This window comes from Pavona decussata, unplaced genomic scaffold (assembly GCF_977016875.1).
Source record: "Pavona decussata unplaced genomic scaffold, jaPavDecu1.1 SCAFFOLD_366, whole genome shotgun sequence".
NCBI classification, from domain to species: domain Eukaryota; kingdom Metazoa; phylum Cnidaria; class Anthozoa; order Scleractinia; family Agariciidae; genus Pavona; species Pavona decussata.
The window spans coordinates 452,988-469,140 of record NW_028145742.1 but is presented as its reverse complement, the minus strand read 5'-3'; the positions used below and the strand labels follow the sequence as shown (position 1 = coordinate 469,140).

Sequence of the window (16,153 nt, the reverse complement as noted above, 5' to 3'; positions counted from 1 at the left end):
GTGAGAGGGTTAAAGTGTTCTGATTACGAAACTCGAATAAATACAAGTACTAATTCTTGTGATTTATCAGTTTGAAAACAAATAGGGCCTATGTGTTGTAAGGAGTTGAACATTAACGTTAATGTCTGAACGTAACTTGCAGCTCGATAGGGTTGAATAAAAGACGTAATTTTTTTTCGAATTCACTAGCAGTGTGATAGCGCTTGAATTTACAGTCGGTCACCGTCGGGGAATTTCTTAGTGACCGCTTAAAAATACATGTCAAACACAATTAAGACGAAATTTTATAGTAACATTTGTTAACTTAGTGCACATTTTATGCACAAAAGCACTCACAAAATCACTTGCTTGGTTAAGAAACTGCCACGGTTAAATGGTATGACAAAGGAGAACATGGTATAGAAACGGACAAATAAAACATTACGCCACCATGCTACAACCAGTAAACGTTGGTCGTTAGAAATTCAATTGCCTGGCACGCTATTTGTTACCATTTTTGAGGGGTTTCCTTTACAAAGTGACCGTTTAAAATAGATCAATACAATCGTAGAAACAGCTCGTTGGGACCGTTTAACGTTGGCTCGTTGGTAACCGTTTAACAGAGGTCAAAATTACAGTGATTAAGGGAGGTAATTTTCGGGACTTTGACGACCGACGGCTTAATAAAGGGTGGTCGCTTGATATCGTTATACTGATTCGACGTTATTTAAAAATGCGTTGCGTACTTTTACCGACGGAGGTATAATCACAGATGTTTTTTATCGAGCGCGACCATTGATCGAGTTTTTCTTGCGAGCAATTAGCACTTTAAAAACAAAACTGGCGAGTAGAGAGTACTTTGGAAAAAATTTGCAATAAGAAAGAAGAAGCAGGTGTTTTATTTCTTCTGTTGTCACCTGAGGTGCAGTACCTTTCCGAGGTAGATTTATTTCTGTACAAAGGCGATATTCATGTAAATTGAAGCATTCGAGATTTTTTTTATAAAAAATCTGACCATAGAGGCACCTTCTCTGCTGAAAAATGAGGCGATAATCAGAATTCGAGCAGAATAAAAAGCCAAATCTTTGAGCATTTAAGAGACCGTTCAATCTCTATCGTTATCTTAAAACGTGTAACTGAACTGCCCGGCAACGATCCGCTTAGCGTGCGCTGAGTGCAAAATCATGCTAACCTATAAACTGCCTTGTTGTCAAACAGCCAACAACAAGGAGATTTGGCTCCTGCATGTTGTAAAACAAAACGAGAGATTTTGGTCAAACCCGATGGACTCACCGAGACCGGGTTCATTTCTTGTCTGTTGTCACGCCAGGAGTGGCGTTATTCGACCGCTTCGGAGCCTGGGAATGAAATCGCTACCGACGTGACGCAGCACTGGAGCGAAGCAAACCGTAACGAGTTGAGAGTTTTTGAACTAAAAATGAACAACGGACAAGGTGTTGAGGGGATAATTGCTGTTCAGGAAGAACGTACCAGGATTGGAGGTGTTGACGTTACGAAGAAAACACTTCTGGCTGCAACGGATGAAGGGTAAGGCTGTAAGTTTTATGATAATGAATCTCATTCTCAAATATTCTGCTCCCGGACACCGCATTCTAGTGTTTAACTAAATGCATCAGTCTGTTAAATGACCACTTTAATCTATATTCACAGATACTTACATGTAACTTACATGTAAGGCGTAGAAAACATTGTGTTTTCATAAGGTCAAGACCAAAAGAACTTGAGCTGGTAAACAGTGGGCTGAATTGAGCTACAGTAGTTTCTGCGAAAAGGCGGAAGTGAGATATGATACCTAAACTAATGCGTAATTTATCACGAGAATCAAGGAATGTTTGCACCATTATCACCACAGCTCGTCCGTCTTAAGGTTTTGTCCCGAGTGCTGTTGTGAAACACGCATGAAAAGTCATGGAAATTCGGCAAAGTAACTCGCCACTTGGACAGTATTGCTCGTGCGAAGGTCACATGATCTCCGACTCGTCAGAATGAGCTCTGGCAGCTCACACGACATTGCAGGGCCGCTGTATATCACTTGCAACAAAATTAGTAGCAGCGCAAACGTAAAAGGAAGTTAACTGGTGGGTAACGGTTATTTTTTTCTCAGGCGACTCGCCGAATTATACCAAATATCTCAACGCAAAGTGCCATCAAAATAAATGATTCTGTCTGTATTCGATCTGCAAGGAATTGCGTACAATTTCTACCTGAACGCTGGGGTGTTTTGCCGCTTAAAACTGAACTTCGGCTCTTTATTTGTTATGATACTCAGCGTGGTAAAATTGACGATTTTTACTTTAATATTTTGTCGTTCCGTGCTTTGTAATAGAAGGGATTGAACTGACAGACTGAAGTGATTCGAGCGAGACTTGGCAAGGGGTCAGATAACTGAAGCATTAAAAACAGTGACATAAGCTCACGCATTAGTCTTGCATTGCACTGATCAGCTTTCACAAACACAGCCATCCAGGTTACAAGTGGAATCAACATTTCCATTATTATTCCATTATTAGTAAGCTGAACTGATTATTTAGAATCTCGTGGAAAGATTTTTGAAAATATAACCATTTCTATGTTGTATTGTCTACAAAACTGGCAAATTGTTTTGTGTTTGCTTTTTAGAGTTGTTGCAGTTCAAGTTAATACAGTGGAGGCAGCTGGGTAAATCACTTCCAATCTATTACATATGTCTGTTTTGTGTTACCGTGCTGTAAAAAATAAAATAAAGTAATAATAATAATAATAATAGTAATAATAATAATAATAATAATAATAATAATAATAATAATAATAATAATAGTGATGATGATGACAATAATAATAATAATAATAATAATAATAATAATTTTTTTAAATATAAAATAATAACTTATTTACAGGTTAAAAGTGGAGAAAAGAGCTATTAAAACTTATTTACAATTCTTTTCGATTAAAAAAAGACTCTTTAAGCACAATTTTTTTTTGAAGATAAGGGAAAAAAATCTCATCAAGTTACAACAGTATTATTCGTTCATTGATTTATACTTTAAAATAATAATAATAATAACTATAATAATGATAATCAAAATGCATCCTAATTCTCCTAACTGTTCTTACGCCGATTGCTTTGAATGAATGACTTTATTTCCCATATTGAAATAATACAGCAAGTATATTATGTTGTTACAATCTAAAAAAACTCTAAATTTTGTTATATGGTATAAGAGACTGGAATCATATACAAAAGTTATTAACCAGTGCAATTAATGTTGTGCTAAGCTAACTAATCAATTTACAAATATAAGATCTATGTCAGTATCACTTTTGCAATATAAATTGCTTGATTTTCGTTTTAAAGATTTTTAAAGATGCAGAGCATTTGATAGTCTTTGGTATTTCATTCCAGATTTTAATTATCTTTCCCCTAGTAGAGTATTTTCCATAATTTGTTCTGTTAAATGTTTTGTTTTAAATGTTTTCTTTCAATACCAGTTGAGAGTTTTGATTGAACATCGAGAATTTCATATTTGTGATCTTTTCCTTTTTTTTTTTTTTTTTTTTTTTTTCATGAACTGTTTGTTTGACAATAGAAATGTTAAAAATAGCAGGATTTATTCTAGAGCGTGGGATTTCCGCTATAAAATTTACGTTGGCGTGTCAGATGGGGCGCACAAAATTGTGCCCACGGACATTACTTATTTTCTGAAATAAAGTATTCGAAAACATCACTGACGATAAGATTGATGTGACCGCCGCTCTATACTTCGAAATTTACAGCCTCTTACTGTCTCAATTGTCTTTCTCTTCTTCGTTTGTTTCTGTGTTCGTGTTCTGCACTTTCTCGAGTTGTTCGTGAATAGACTGTACAAAGAAGCTCAAATATCTTTTTGTGGGCTCCTTTATTTGAAAAACCGCCCTCTAAAATTACAGCCGGAAGGGGGCCCAGTGGGCCTTCATTGGCCAATTTTTGCAATAAACCCTGAAGGAGCTGAGAAATTCGATACTGACCACTGCAGGGACTTAAATAATAGAGTATCTTGATTGTTATTTTAGTGGGTATACACACCGGCCCGCCTTAGCAGCACCTCGGTACCAACCAAACACTGCTATAAACTATGGAGATGAGCGTAGCTGTACGGACTACTGCTGTTTGGCCTGCGACAGTGATTACGAATGGTACATGTTGAAAGGAAAAGGTAGGAACTTGCTGACGTTCCATAATTCACTAAATATAATCAGAAAAAAATCCCTTTAACGATGAGACTTCCGCCTCTTACCTGAAAGCGGTATTATTTGAACAGCGATGTTACCAAGCAACTTGTTGTGACCTGTTGACGCAGCACTGACGCAGAAACCTCGCTTGAGGGTCTTCGTCTTTCCTGCACGCGACAGGAAACGAAGTTGACTCCAAAATTTTAATATTTTAAAAATTCTAACACAGTGCTGACGAGAGGAAATCGTTTCAACACTGCATGAAATTATTGGTATAAGGTCCCTTATTCAGGTCGTGCACAAAGTCGTATACAGAAAATAGAAGGACGTGGTATGAAGTATAATGAAGTCTATAATGATCAGTATAGGTCAAGGTATGTCAAAAATATACGGATCTTATACGCTTGTACCAGGTTTCCGTATACAGAAGTTTAAGGAATCAAACGGATACTGTCATTATTATTCAACACATTGTAACAATGCCCAAATATGGTTATCGTATACTCGATATTCGTCCTCCTTGCACAAGAGATATCCTGCGATATACGTAATTTCGTTTGTCGGGGAGAAAAATGGCAAAAGAAAGATCGTCTCCAGCTTTTCTGCAATACAACTGCGCCTTATTATCAATCTGTTGAATAATGAAACACTGAATTATCCTGCTCGATCTTGCGGATTAGCCAACTCGGCCTATGGCCTCGTCGGCTAAGTATCAGGCGATATTCCGCGCGATTTCTCAGGATAATTGTTAATTGTACAACCTTGTACGTCGGTCCTTATACTTCAGTGTATGACTCCGTACACGTGATATACACGTGAATTATTCATTTTACCACCGTCCGGTTTGTTATTCACGCAGTGTAAGTTGCTTGAGTTGCCAAACGCTGGACATTTTTCGTTTTTGTTATAGAGTCCTGTTTCTCTGTTATAGCACTGCCATCTCTCCAGCAAACACTAAGGCGGCTGTGCACTTTTAACAGCGATCGTAGCGATGAAATACAGACCAAGTGCATACGAAGCGAAATTTACTTTTGCGCAGTTATAAATATATCGTGGAAATGTAAGTTTCCAAAGTTTGAGTTGTATAGAATGAAAATTGGCGATTTCACAAGCGCCGAAAAACTTGGACCATTTTGACCTGAAAAATGGTCCGGAGACTGGGTCGAGTTTATTGCGAAATTCCCTCTTGTGAAGTAATGCTGAGGTCAATAGTTTTGTTTACGCTCGCGGATTTCTTACTGTGAAGGAAACTGATGCATTCAATAAACTCCCGTAGGGGTTTAACTACTGTTTTTAAATCTTTATTGTTAGGGTCCTCAGCAACGCAATATCTCCCTCCTCTAGCCTTCTCTTTCGCACTATCCGCCATATTGTACCCAACATTACGTCAGCGGACATTGTCACGTGGTATTTTGACTGCGCGATTCGAACAACCATTTTTCATGTCCAAATTATCCACATTTTTCAGCGTTTGTAGAAACGCCAAGTTTCACTCTAGACATCTTAAACTTTGGAATCTTACATTTCAAACGTGATATTTTGTGACTGCGCAAAAATAAATTTTGCTTCATATGCACTTTAAAGGAAATTATTTAAGTTTTCGAGTGAGGAAGCGAACAATTAAAAGGGAATTTTTTTATTTGTGTTTTTTACAGGTTGTTTCTGGTTTCTTATCCTTCTCCTGTTCTATTTGGTTATTGGAGCTTTGTTGCTGCCGTTCATTATCCTGTTCGGTATCTGTTATTGCCTTTGTTACCCGCTGGGCTGCTGCCAAGATAACGACAGCTCAAATACTCCACTATTCATATCCTAAGGGAAAACCGGCTACAATAAGCATTTTGTCGAACAGTCTGTTTAAAGGGGAAGTATCACGCAAATTTGCTGCCATTTCAAAACCCAAAAATGTTTGTCTGTCAGCAGAAACAATGAAATAATTGTCAAGTTTGCTATAAATTATCACCCCAATGCAATAAAACTGTCGATTAGTGCCTCTGGCCAGAGACAGAGTAGGATGGAATGGATTGAAACTTGAAAAATGTCAGGCTAATGTTTTTCAAGTTCTCACATTTTTGTTTCCAAAATGCGCTAGAACAGATCACGAGTTGTTCCTTTCAAGAATTGAGTTGATTTCTTTCCTCTAATCATTCTAGAATTATTTGGCAGCTGATTGAAGGTCTTATTTCATCATTTTTAACAAAAGATACCAAAAACCTCATGATACTTCCCCTTTAATACATTGTAAGACACGGATTTTCTAGTGGTCCTGGAGGGTTTCCTATGACTTCCTAATACAATCAGGGTAGTAGTTTTTTAAGTAACTGTTGAAGCTATTAAAATTATTACATCATTGCGGTTTGTTTTATCGAGCTTTTGTTGAGTCAAAACGATTGAAAACAATTTTACGAATGATTGGAATACTAGGAGTCTTGAAAGTGTGTCTTGCTATTAAAGAGCCACAGGAAACCCACAAGTATTCAGGGACCTGGTGTCCGACCGACCTTATGTATCCTAGCTACTGACCACGCTCTGCTTATAATCCTTAATTTGAAGGGTAGCTGTATTGGAATATAAATAGTGAGTAAATAAACGTATTCAACGGCTGATTTGATCGATCAGTTTGATGAAATCGAACTTGATTTTTTTTCAACCAATCCAGAAAAACCTTATCATATATAACATATGTTTTTCTGCGCTTGTCACTCACCGCTTCTTTTTCGAGTTCTGATTGGTTCATTGAACAGAGCAGATAATTTGGGATTTGGTTTCCGACAGTCATAAGGGAACTGCTCTATTCTGATTTTAGTTTAGAAATGGCTACAATGCAAAGCCAGAAGATGTTTATAACTTTCTCTCAATTTTTTTTCGAATTTCGGTGGTCTCATTTTTTGACTTAGTTTATTCAGATTGTTTGAATGTTCCAGCCAATCGTAAGACAAATATAAAAAAAAGAGATCAACCTATGTTAATTTTATAAGGGACATGTTATCCCGCAAATCCGCATAACAGACCCTCTATAGAATGTGAATGTAAACTAAAGACATCAATATAAACGATCCCCTTCCTTGCCTGGATCGAATGTATTTAGTGCAAAGTAAAAATTAATAGAACAAAATTCGAATCTCCCTCAAGCCCGAATCTAATCATCCCAAACAATCTGTTCCTCAATTTTTCGAAAGGAATTTCGATTTCAGTCCTATTAATTGCTACAGCTAATGTAACGTCTAGGTATTCGAAGACGGCGTTACTAGTCAAACGTACAAAATACTTGTAATTTCATTCGTTCAATAGTTATTGGAGTTAATTTACAAAACCTTAAAACAGTTTTTTTTCTAATTAACAAATAAAACATTTGTCACGTACCATTATCTTAATATGTACAAATCTACGAACAACATTAACATTGTAAAGCCCTCGTGTCGCGATAAACAAACAAACTGGAGAAAAAATTAAACAAAAAACAAAATGCAAAATGAAATCCCATAACATTTTTATATTTATACAATACTGGTCACCTCTTTATAAAAGAAGTGCCAAACAATTTGTTTTTTTGCTGGTAACTTATAAATATAATTATTCTTTTCCTCTCGTCAAACTGAAACGTTTTCTTTGACCTAACCATGACAGAAATGCAGTCCAAACGTCTCCCTAGAATTGGTTTGTACACTTAAACATTGAAATTGTTAGAACCTTCAGGGGGCAATTTACTATTGTATTACACTTGCTCGAGAAAACGTTTCCAAGCCCCAACACTATGGATCCCTTACGGCAAAGGAGCTTCGATGACTTACACGCAGTGATACGTTTGCTATTAAAACTGTTTCATCCAGTTGTGTTAAAAACTTCGGCATCTTGAGGCTAGCTTGGGGCCGTTGATTCTCATGTGTCAGCTGAGGCGGGCGCTGCTAAGACCGTTTGAAGACAAAAATCTTGTTCAATGTTGGATGCAAACCCCGTGGAGCGCACCTTTATGCTCTCACTGGCATGGTAGTTGCAACCACTCTCAGATGCACTGTATAAATGACGCTTCACAAGTACGCTTCTGCCCATTCCAGCTTTTACATCCTCGTGATAACAACCATCTAGAACCTAGTACAGGTCTCCGTTCTCTTATTTCGTTGTCCGTGGGAGTCTGGGCATGGCAGGTGGGCGCGGGCTCAATATACAGTATAGACCGTTGCTAAAAGTGTCCTTACGAATAGACTAGTCGCCCTTTTCCGTGCAACATCATCGTAGTTAATATAAGTTTTCTTCGCCACAAAAAAGCAATATTTTATGTATACATCACTTGTGGTTTGACGCTTTTTAAACCATCGACGATTGGTGGCAAGAATATATTAATTTGTTCATATTCTAGTTGTCTGGTAAAATTTTTGAGTTATTTGATTGTGTAATTGCTAAGAGCAGGGCTGCTCCTTACAGGGTTTGTAATCCACAAAAGAAATGGCTGTTCATGTTGAGAGGATTTCTTGACTGAGCTTCATTGCACATCACAGTGGAGCCTGGAAATATTTCCATTTCGAAAATTCAGCTAGACCCAGGATCCCCAAACTGTTCCAAGACAAGACGCATCGCCATCTTCGTCAAATGAAACACCAACCTTCTTGGACGAAAAAGCAAAGTATGACACTATCCCGGCACCAAAGAACACAGCGCTCACCGCAGCAGCGATAATGAGGAACGGAAGAACGGCTAAGCTGACCACCAGGTATATAATGGACATGAAGAACGCTATGAACACACCTGAGAGGAAAATAAAACATTGTGAAGCTTCAGATAAACCGCGGATTTTAGGTACACGAAGTGCCTAATCTCGTACCCCGATCTCAGTCGTCGGTTCGGGAATGACCGTGGGAGATCTGGGTACGAGATTACGAAGTGCCCTGGTTACGACGTTTTTTGTCTCGTTTTCAGTGGCAAGCTATTTCGTATCTGACAAATGGATCAGTATAGTACCGGGTACCTTAGCGATTTTTTTAAGGTATAGATTGTACATGTTGTCCACCTCCTTACCACTTCCCCGGAAAAAAGGAGTGCCTAGTCAGAGGTCTCAGTTATCTCAAGTTAAGTATACTACCCATTCGTATGACACCCAGCTTCAGTTCGGCATCCATCTTGGGTTTAGAAGTTATCCAGTTTAAATGTATGGTAACTTAAATTCTTTTAAAAAAATGTACCGCGTACGATTTTTATTTAAGAGTTGCAAAGTGTTGGACAAAAAGCGAGAGAGTGCAACTAAACGCTTTTGTTCGACTACATTTTCTGAGCCTCCCGCGTAAAGAAAAATGATACAAGCCATTTTATGTGATGTAATTTGCTTACTGTAATTCATTGGTAGTGGGATTTATCCGTATATACGAATTTGAACTCGCAGTTTGTTGGCAGTCGTACAGAAGGAACGTAGAAGAAAAGTTTTCGTCAGTAAAAAAAATACTGTTCCTCCCTTCCTTCCCTAGTTACCAATACAACCGGTGAAATCTCACCGACCAATAAATGATAGTGCGAATTTGATTCCCTGTAAATTCCAACAAGAGCGTAAGTGAAGGGAAATTTGGCCGAAGAAAAAAATGCTAGTTAATATCTCATGTCAGGGTAATTAACGAATCAGGAGAAGAGAAAAAAAGGGAACAGTGCCCCTCCCCCTCTCCCTCCTAAGCTCGCTGTGACCCCTCCCTTTTCCCTCTCAACGACGTCTGGTACACAGGCTAAATATGCGTTTGAGTCAGGAAAACCCACCTTTTCCCAACAAGCTGTACCACTGATGTTCCTTACTAACACCACAGCAGAAGGCGAACACCACCAACCAACATGGCGCCCGATCTCTCTTCTTTACTTTCACGTTGTTTTGTCTTGTCCATACGTTCACCTTATCCTTACTTTTCGGGAATTTCATCTTGGGTTTCGAGAACTTTCGATTTGTGTCTGGTGTTGAATCTGCTAGTCTTGTGTTATTGTTGGGTTCTTTAAACTTGGGGTCTGTTGTCTTGAACTTTGGGTTTACTTTTGGAGAAGAATCCTCTGGCCCGGTGGAACTGAAAAAAAGGTACACAGCGTACATCAATGAATACTACAAAACTTCAAAAGACTACTGGGTTAAGGATTTCAACACATTTTTAACGTTTAGATCCCATCTCCTCCCACATTTTATAAATAACACCTTGTTTACTTGTGTGCATAAAATGCTTGGAAAAAGGCTCTCTTTTTGAAATGGGAGAAGGTCAAGGGAGTTGATATTAGGGGAAGAAAAGGAAGAAGAGGAGAGGATAGCACACTGCATCATTCCCGGCTTACACTGGTCGATTCATCAAACATACACGAACATGCGCAATACTCACTCTCCAGCCTCTATACATATTTCCGTGTAAGACTTGATCGTTATCAGACGTGGTTGTGGCAGTTGGCTTGTTTTCCTGGATCAAAGAAACAAAAAGTATGTTATGTTTAATCTTTAAATGAAAAGTATTCCCTTTTTCGCGAGAAGCGAAACTCACCGGTAAGCACGAAATCGTCTGCTGCTCGGAAACTTGTGTTGAGGTGGGTTTTGACCGGGATTCGCTTGTCGCTCAACTATGTATTCTTGCTTGAGATAACAAAGCGAAATTTAGTAGCCTACATCTAGGAATTCGTTTGTTGCTTATTCGCCTAATATCTCATCATGAAGCCGACGTAACAAAGCCTGATGATTAAGTTAGGCCCGGTTCAGACGCCGTATACTTCACAATTCAGCCGAAATTAATTCACCGAAGCATACTATGACTGAAGAAAATTGCGAATTTTGGTCAGTTTCTCCTTTTAATTCGGTGCATGTGAAGTACGGCGTCTGAATAAAAGCCGATCCACAGTCGTTATCCCACGGCTGCGCCGATCCGCATTAGATCGACCGATCTGACTGTGGAGGATTGCATATGATGTCAAGGCGGCCATGTTGGTGGATAGGAACAATAAGATTTTTCTCTTCTGGAAGTTACACTTCCACTTTTATGCAAACTATATCAACGAATTTTCTTTTTTTTTTTGTCCACCAACATGGTGGCAATGCAATCCACCTATTGATTCACACGCCGTACTTTACATGAACTTAATTCATAGAATTCGATTCCGGCGGCTCAATCGAAGTACGGGCCTTAGCCACAAGCGTGTATATATCTTCACCACTCAGATGCTCAAACAATTGTCGCTACTTGGAGACTAGCGGAGAGTGATCACATGTCGTCGTCTGTACATACCCGTCCAACATGGAGTGCGGCGTTGATGCCCTGAGGTACTCCGAATCACCTTCCTGGCGGTATATACTGTCATAGTCCAGATCTTCCAGATCTATTACCTCGGACATGTTGAAATCCAGCTGTTGATGGAACCAATAACGAGCTGGATCTTGATTTGCTTGTAAGAGTTTTGTTAGAGCTCACCGCTGAGGGAGAACAAGGAGGAAAACTTCACGTCAATGAGTCAGGAGCCGATCTCAAGGAAATCTGTGTAGGGAAAAATTAGTTGTTGAGAATAGTAGCGGATTGATAAAGTTTTACACTGATGTCGAACAAAATGAAAACAAGTTGGTTAAACGTGCGATGAAAACAAATTGGTTAAACGTGCAATGCGTGTAAGGACGCTACCCCAAATTCTCAAGGGTATCAAAATGAACTTCCTCGTTACAAAAGAACAAGAGACTAAAGACAATGAAAAGTGATTACACTCAACCTGAATTCATGGTGACTGTTGTTGGCTTTCAGCTTCAATTCACTTATGGGAATAGTGTCAGTGCACTGGAGTCTTTGTTTTCATTACATTAACTGAAAAGATTGCTACATTGTGAAATTAGCATTGCAGTTGATATTCATTTGTCTTTGTAATGCTGATTTTAGTATGATAAAGATATTAGTGGCTTCATTTATCTGGAACTTGTCACCAACAATACTGAGTAAATGAACCTACGGAACAAAATTTGCAATTTCTTTCTTAAAAAGACACTGAAACACTTAGTCGAGCTGAATTCGAAAGAAACGTTGGCATGCTTAACAGAAGTAGCAGTCGCCTCCCAAAAATAAGACACCTTTAGATTATAGTACGAGTAGTTTGACTTCGAGTTTTTAGCGAAATACGAAAAAGAAATATATCCCAGAAAGCTTGATTTTGCTCTTTGCGTTCAGCGACGAACTTGACGCAGTCGGTGTTTTGAATGATGTTAGCTAATCCTTTTCGTTTCGAACACTTGTTTTCTAAAGGTCTCTGGCTGCAGTTGCACTGGAGGGCTGACATTGGCGTTTAAGTGAACTGGTGTCGCTTTGAATCCTTAGGGGTATAAGGAACAATCGAATTTTCTGTAAACACCTGCCTAACTGTCCAACACGGCCATAGCCGATGTCTGCTTGATTTCAGTTTTTTTTTTTGGTTCAAGCCCAGGGCCGGGTTGTTCGAAAGCCGATTAACGCTATTCTACGATTCAAAGTTAATCGAGGTTTTCATCTCTCTCTTTAAAAGTGATTTTAAACCCTAATTTCAAGCTAAAGGTAAAAAAACGTCTAAGCCAAAACTGAGGGGCAAAAATCTTTTGGAAGAATCTTTACCGATAAGTAGTTCACGTTAATCCAGGATTAGCTTAATCGGGCTTTGAACAACTGGGCCCTGAGGTTTACTCTGTTTTTTTGCGTCAGATGTTTGTTCTGTAGCAAAAAGCAACGACTCAATCTTGTACAATTCCATTTGTTATTTGAAGTTATACAGAGGTTTGATTTAAGTACGACATTGAAAAAGTGTCGCCCGGCCTTGAAAAAAGATTAAACCAACGGAGTGGGTTACCTACGCAATTACATTGTTCGACAAGATAAACAGTTCTTCAGTTATGTGAAAATCGCGTTATCAAATGGAAATCAGTTATCGTCATACCTAAATTGTCAGACTTGAATCTGGAAAAGAAAATCGGTCGCAAGATGCAGTCCGCATGATTGGTAAAAATGTGTTTAGTTTCTTTGCTTCATAAATTTAAGTTTCTTCACGAAGGAAGAGACCTTTTTGTAGCCATGATTTAATTAAGCGCTGATAATTAGTTTTATTTTAAAATGAAAAGTTTATCTTGAGGGGATTCACAAACTTATATAAGAATGAGTTACCGCCGAACTGCAGGAATGCGGGACTTATGTCATTGTTTCTTAAAATCTGAATCAACATGGAGCCAACTGCAATTAAACTTTTTGAAAACTGGTAAATTGTGAAAGTAAATTGACTTGAAAGAAGCCGAAAAATGATGGCATTACTCCACGTACGTCTGAAGCTTTTTATTTGCTTTTACTAAGTCAACGAAAGCTAACTGTTAATTGTTTAATTTTAATGGCAAAGAAAATGCAGAAACAACCGCGGGAAGGAAACTTAGTTGAACTGTCGCTTGTTTTGTCAAGATTATACTATCGCTTTACGATAGCACTTGGAAGGAAACTTGTCGAAGAAATGTTCAGTACACAGCACTTTCAATGATGGTGATAACAAGTTTGTTTAAGTTGATTTGAATATTGCGAGAACAAAGCGCAAACATACGGAGACGTGTGGGCTGCGAGTAATAAAAAACACTTCTGAAGAATATGTGACCTGACCTTAGGAAGCAGACAGTTTGCTTTAGAAAATAATTGTGGTCTGTTCTAATGGACGGAAGTAGTATTCAGTTTGAAGAGAAGTGGTATGATTCTCCAGTCTTCCGGCGTTAGAAAAAGACCCGCGCCCGGCCTTTTGCTACAGTAAGAAACTTTCAAGCCCATCTATGTAGCTAATTGTTCTAAAGACAATCAAACTGGCTTACTGATTTCTCAATCAGGTGGACAATTTGCCCTTTCTGGGGTCCATTTTGAAGTAAATATTACTGTTCTATTCAGTGAGTGCGTGCTCGAATCTAAACCCTTAAAGAAATGAACTGAGAGCCTGTAGCACTATATTTGTTTTTCTTGTCTGGTGTGTTTAGCGAAATTAATGCACCAAAAAAATGGCTGAGACCCGACGACCTTCTTTGCTTCTTCCGCCATTAAAAAAAGTAAAACAAGTGCAGAAAGCCTTACCCTAAAGGTCCAAATTGGCATAAGAAACACCTCCTGCTTCAGTTTCACTTACTCTGCACGAATAAGGTCAGTTCAAAGTACATTCCAGGTGGAAAGTACAACACTAAAATTTGTTCATTGTTGACGCATTTCGTCTTGAGTTCCTTAGTAATGTGTATGTGTTTGCGCGAGCCATTTTCAAAAACATAGACAACTAACATATTACGACACCAGGCATTGCACAACTTATTTTAACTGCTGTGGTAGGCTTTCAACATGGGAAAGTATCCTTATTTAATTTGTCACATTTTACGAAAAGAAACCGAGCGCTATGGAGTACTAGAGGAATGCTCCGAGCTAACTCGTTGTGCTTATATCTCAATGCATCTCAATTGCAGACAGAAGTTACCCAAACATAATACAGTGATGCGATCTTAGCTAGGTGCATCTTGCAGACAAAAGTTAGCCTAACATAATGCAGAGATGCGATCTTAGCTGGACCCTGGTAATGCACGACTTAACTAGCTTGTAAAAGCAATCGAAAACTTAACAGAAGGATTTGATTCCACAGCTAGCAATACTTACCTTATAACTCAGTGGTATGTTGTACTCTTGAACACTGTCAGACTCGTTGTCTGGTTAAGGAAACTTCCACTGGGCACCCAGCCAAGACATAAATGGACCTTTAACCTACCCTTCGTTGCCAAATCGCTCGGTCTTTTGATGCACGTGTGTCATCAAAACACTTTTAACGAAACATTGTAATTACGAAACACTTCCAAATATGTTAGCTGTCCTTGAGCACGTAATACTGGTGCTGCTTAGTGGTAAACTGTCTAAAAACCTGTTTTTCTGTCTAGCCAACAAATTTCGTTAGTCTCGGGGATCTTTGATTGATATAGCTTTGGTATGCAAATTTGTTTCACCATATCCATTAAATAACTACTTAGCAAATCAAACGTATTCATATCACGTCACTTGTCTCCAAGAGACGCTCTTGGTATGAACAGTCATACCCTGGAACTGCCAATCAAAGTTATTCTTAGATTATCTGTGTTTACTTCTCGATTGACGCAAGTGTTATGACAGTAAGCCTTACATTTTGACAATGCAAAGCTTCTTATTCTGAACAAAAAAGATATGTCAAATTTTATCTTATTACCCTCATTAATAATTCATGATGTTCATAACAATTAACCAGAACAGCCCTCTTTAGTCAAGTCAGAAACACGAGGTTTTTTTTTTTAATGAAACACGAGTTGAAAATCACACGTGTTTGGAACAAACATGGAAACACATTTAATATGTTTCTTAATCGACTTATTCAGAAACCAACACAACTAATATTAGCTATTAGTATAGACTGTTCACAGCCCCCCTATTTTTCCGTGGGATTTTCGAGACTGGTACGCTTCGATGGAGCTGCCGCCATCTTGGTTTGTAAAAGCGAGCGCGATCTGGGGAGAGTGTCTAAACTACCGAGGGGAGGGTAGCGGAGTAACAGCCACTACTAAGTGATGTAATTTCCCGAATATTTGCTGGAAGGTTGTTCCACAGTGTGGGGGCAAAAACATAGAAAGAACGAGCAGCTAATGTGGAGAGCATGCGCCCCTTGGGACGGTCCAGAAATAATGAAGAATTAGATCTAAGGGAATAAACAGAACACGACTAATAGACTTAGTTACCAATAAATGTCGGCAATATCGACAAAGTGGCAAAATGAGTGCACATGCTCGTCACTCGTGAACAATCTTACGCGGCGAAATGGCGGCATTTTTAAAATTCTCATTGTTTGTTTTCGTTTCGCGGGGATAATCCCAAATCAAAATAGATAAGGTTGCCGCTTTCAGGAAAGGTTCCTTCGAACTTCCTCCATCACATTTCTTATTCAACAAAAAAAATATTGTGGTAACAGGCGTGAATTTGGCGATTGAAGTGGAGCATTCGTG

The 16,153-nt window shown here is 38.6% G+C and overlaps 2 protein-coding genes and 1 long non-coding RNA gene across 6 annotated transcripts in view; 2 read left to right on the top strand and 1 right to left on the bottom strand.

The window, feature by feature from the left end:
- The window catches only part of LOC146452553 (uncharacterized), a 172,781-nt gene that overhangs the window by 59,716 nt on the left and 96,912 nt on the right, over positions 1-16,153 (top strand). The window lies entirely within an intron of this gene.
- Positions 1,370-6,789, top strand: LOC146452564 (uncharacterized). The gene is made up of 4 exons (XM_085097574.1): positions 1,370-1,527; positions 2,620-2,658; positions 4,030-4,172; positions 5,844-6,789. Exons 1-4 carry the CDS (start codon positions 1,418-1,420, stop codon positions 5,999-6,001), a joined length of 450 nt encoding a protein of 149 aa, XP_084953700.1. The 5' UTR covers positions 1,370-1,417; the 3' UTR covers positions 6,002-6,789.
- Positions 6,631-15,224, bottom strand: LOC146452563 (uncharacterized). Of its 4 annotated transcripts, none has more exons than XM_085097566.1 (5): positions 14,786-15,224; positions 11,412-11,657; positions 10,521-10,595; positions 9,922-10,217; positions 6,631-8,928 (listed from the first exon to the last, which is right to left on the bottom strand). In XM_085097566.1, the coding sequence occupies exons 2-5, from the start codon at positions 11,516-11,518 to the stop codon at positions 8,717-8,719; spliced, it is 690 nt and encodes a 229-aa protein (XP_084953692.1). In that variant the 5' UTR covers positions 11,519-11,657; positions 14,786-15,224; the 3' UTR covers positions 6,631-8,716. The 4 variants fall into 4 exon arrangements, with proteins under 4 accessions (XP_084953692.1, XP_084953691.1, XP_084953694.1 ...); XM_085097565.1 differs by having other exon boundaries at positions 14,790-15,224; XM_085097568.1 differs by having other exon boundaries at positions 11,412-11,596; positions 14,790-15,224.

Bases quoted from the DNA above. Each gene is read 5' to 3' on its own strand.
- LOC146452564 (XM_085097574.1), top strand. From the start codon at position 1,418: ATGAACAACGGACAAGGTGTTGAGGGGATAATTGCTGTTCAGGAAGAA. The intron at 1,528-2,619 runs GTAAGGCTGTAA...TTTGCTTTTTAG, and splicing joins CTGGCTGCAACGGATGAAGG to AGTTGTTGCAGTTCAAGTTA. The intron at 4,173-5,843 runs GTAGGAACTTGC...TGTTTTTTACAG, and splicing joins GTACATGTTGAAAGGAAAAG to GTTGTTTCTGGTTTCTTATC.
- LOC146452563 (XM_085097566.1), bottom strand. From the start codon at position 11,518: ATGTCCGAGGTAATAGATCTGGAAGATCTGGACTATGACAGTATATAC. The intron at 10,596-11,411 runs GTATGTACAGAC...TCTTTGATCCAG, and splicing joins CCGCACTCCATGTTGGACGG to GAAAACAAGCCAACTGCCAC. The intron at 10,218-10,520 runs GTGAGTATTGCG...CCTTTTTTTCAG, and splicing joins ATATGTATAGAGGCTGGAGA to TTCCACCGGGCCAGAGGATT.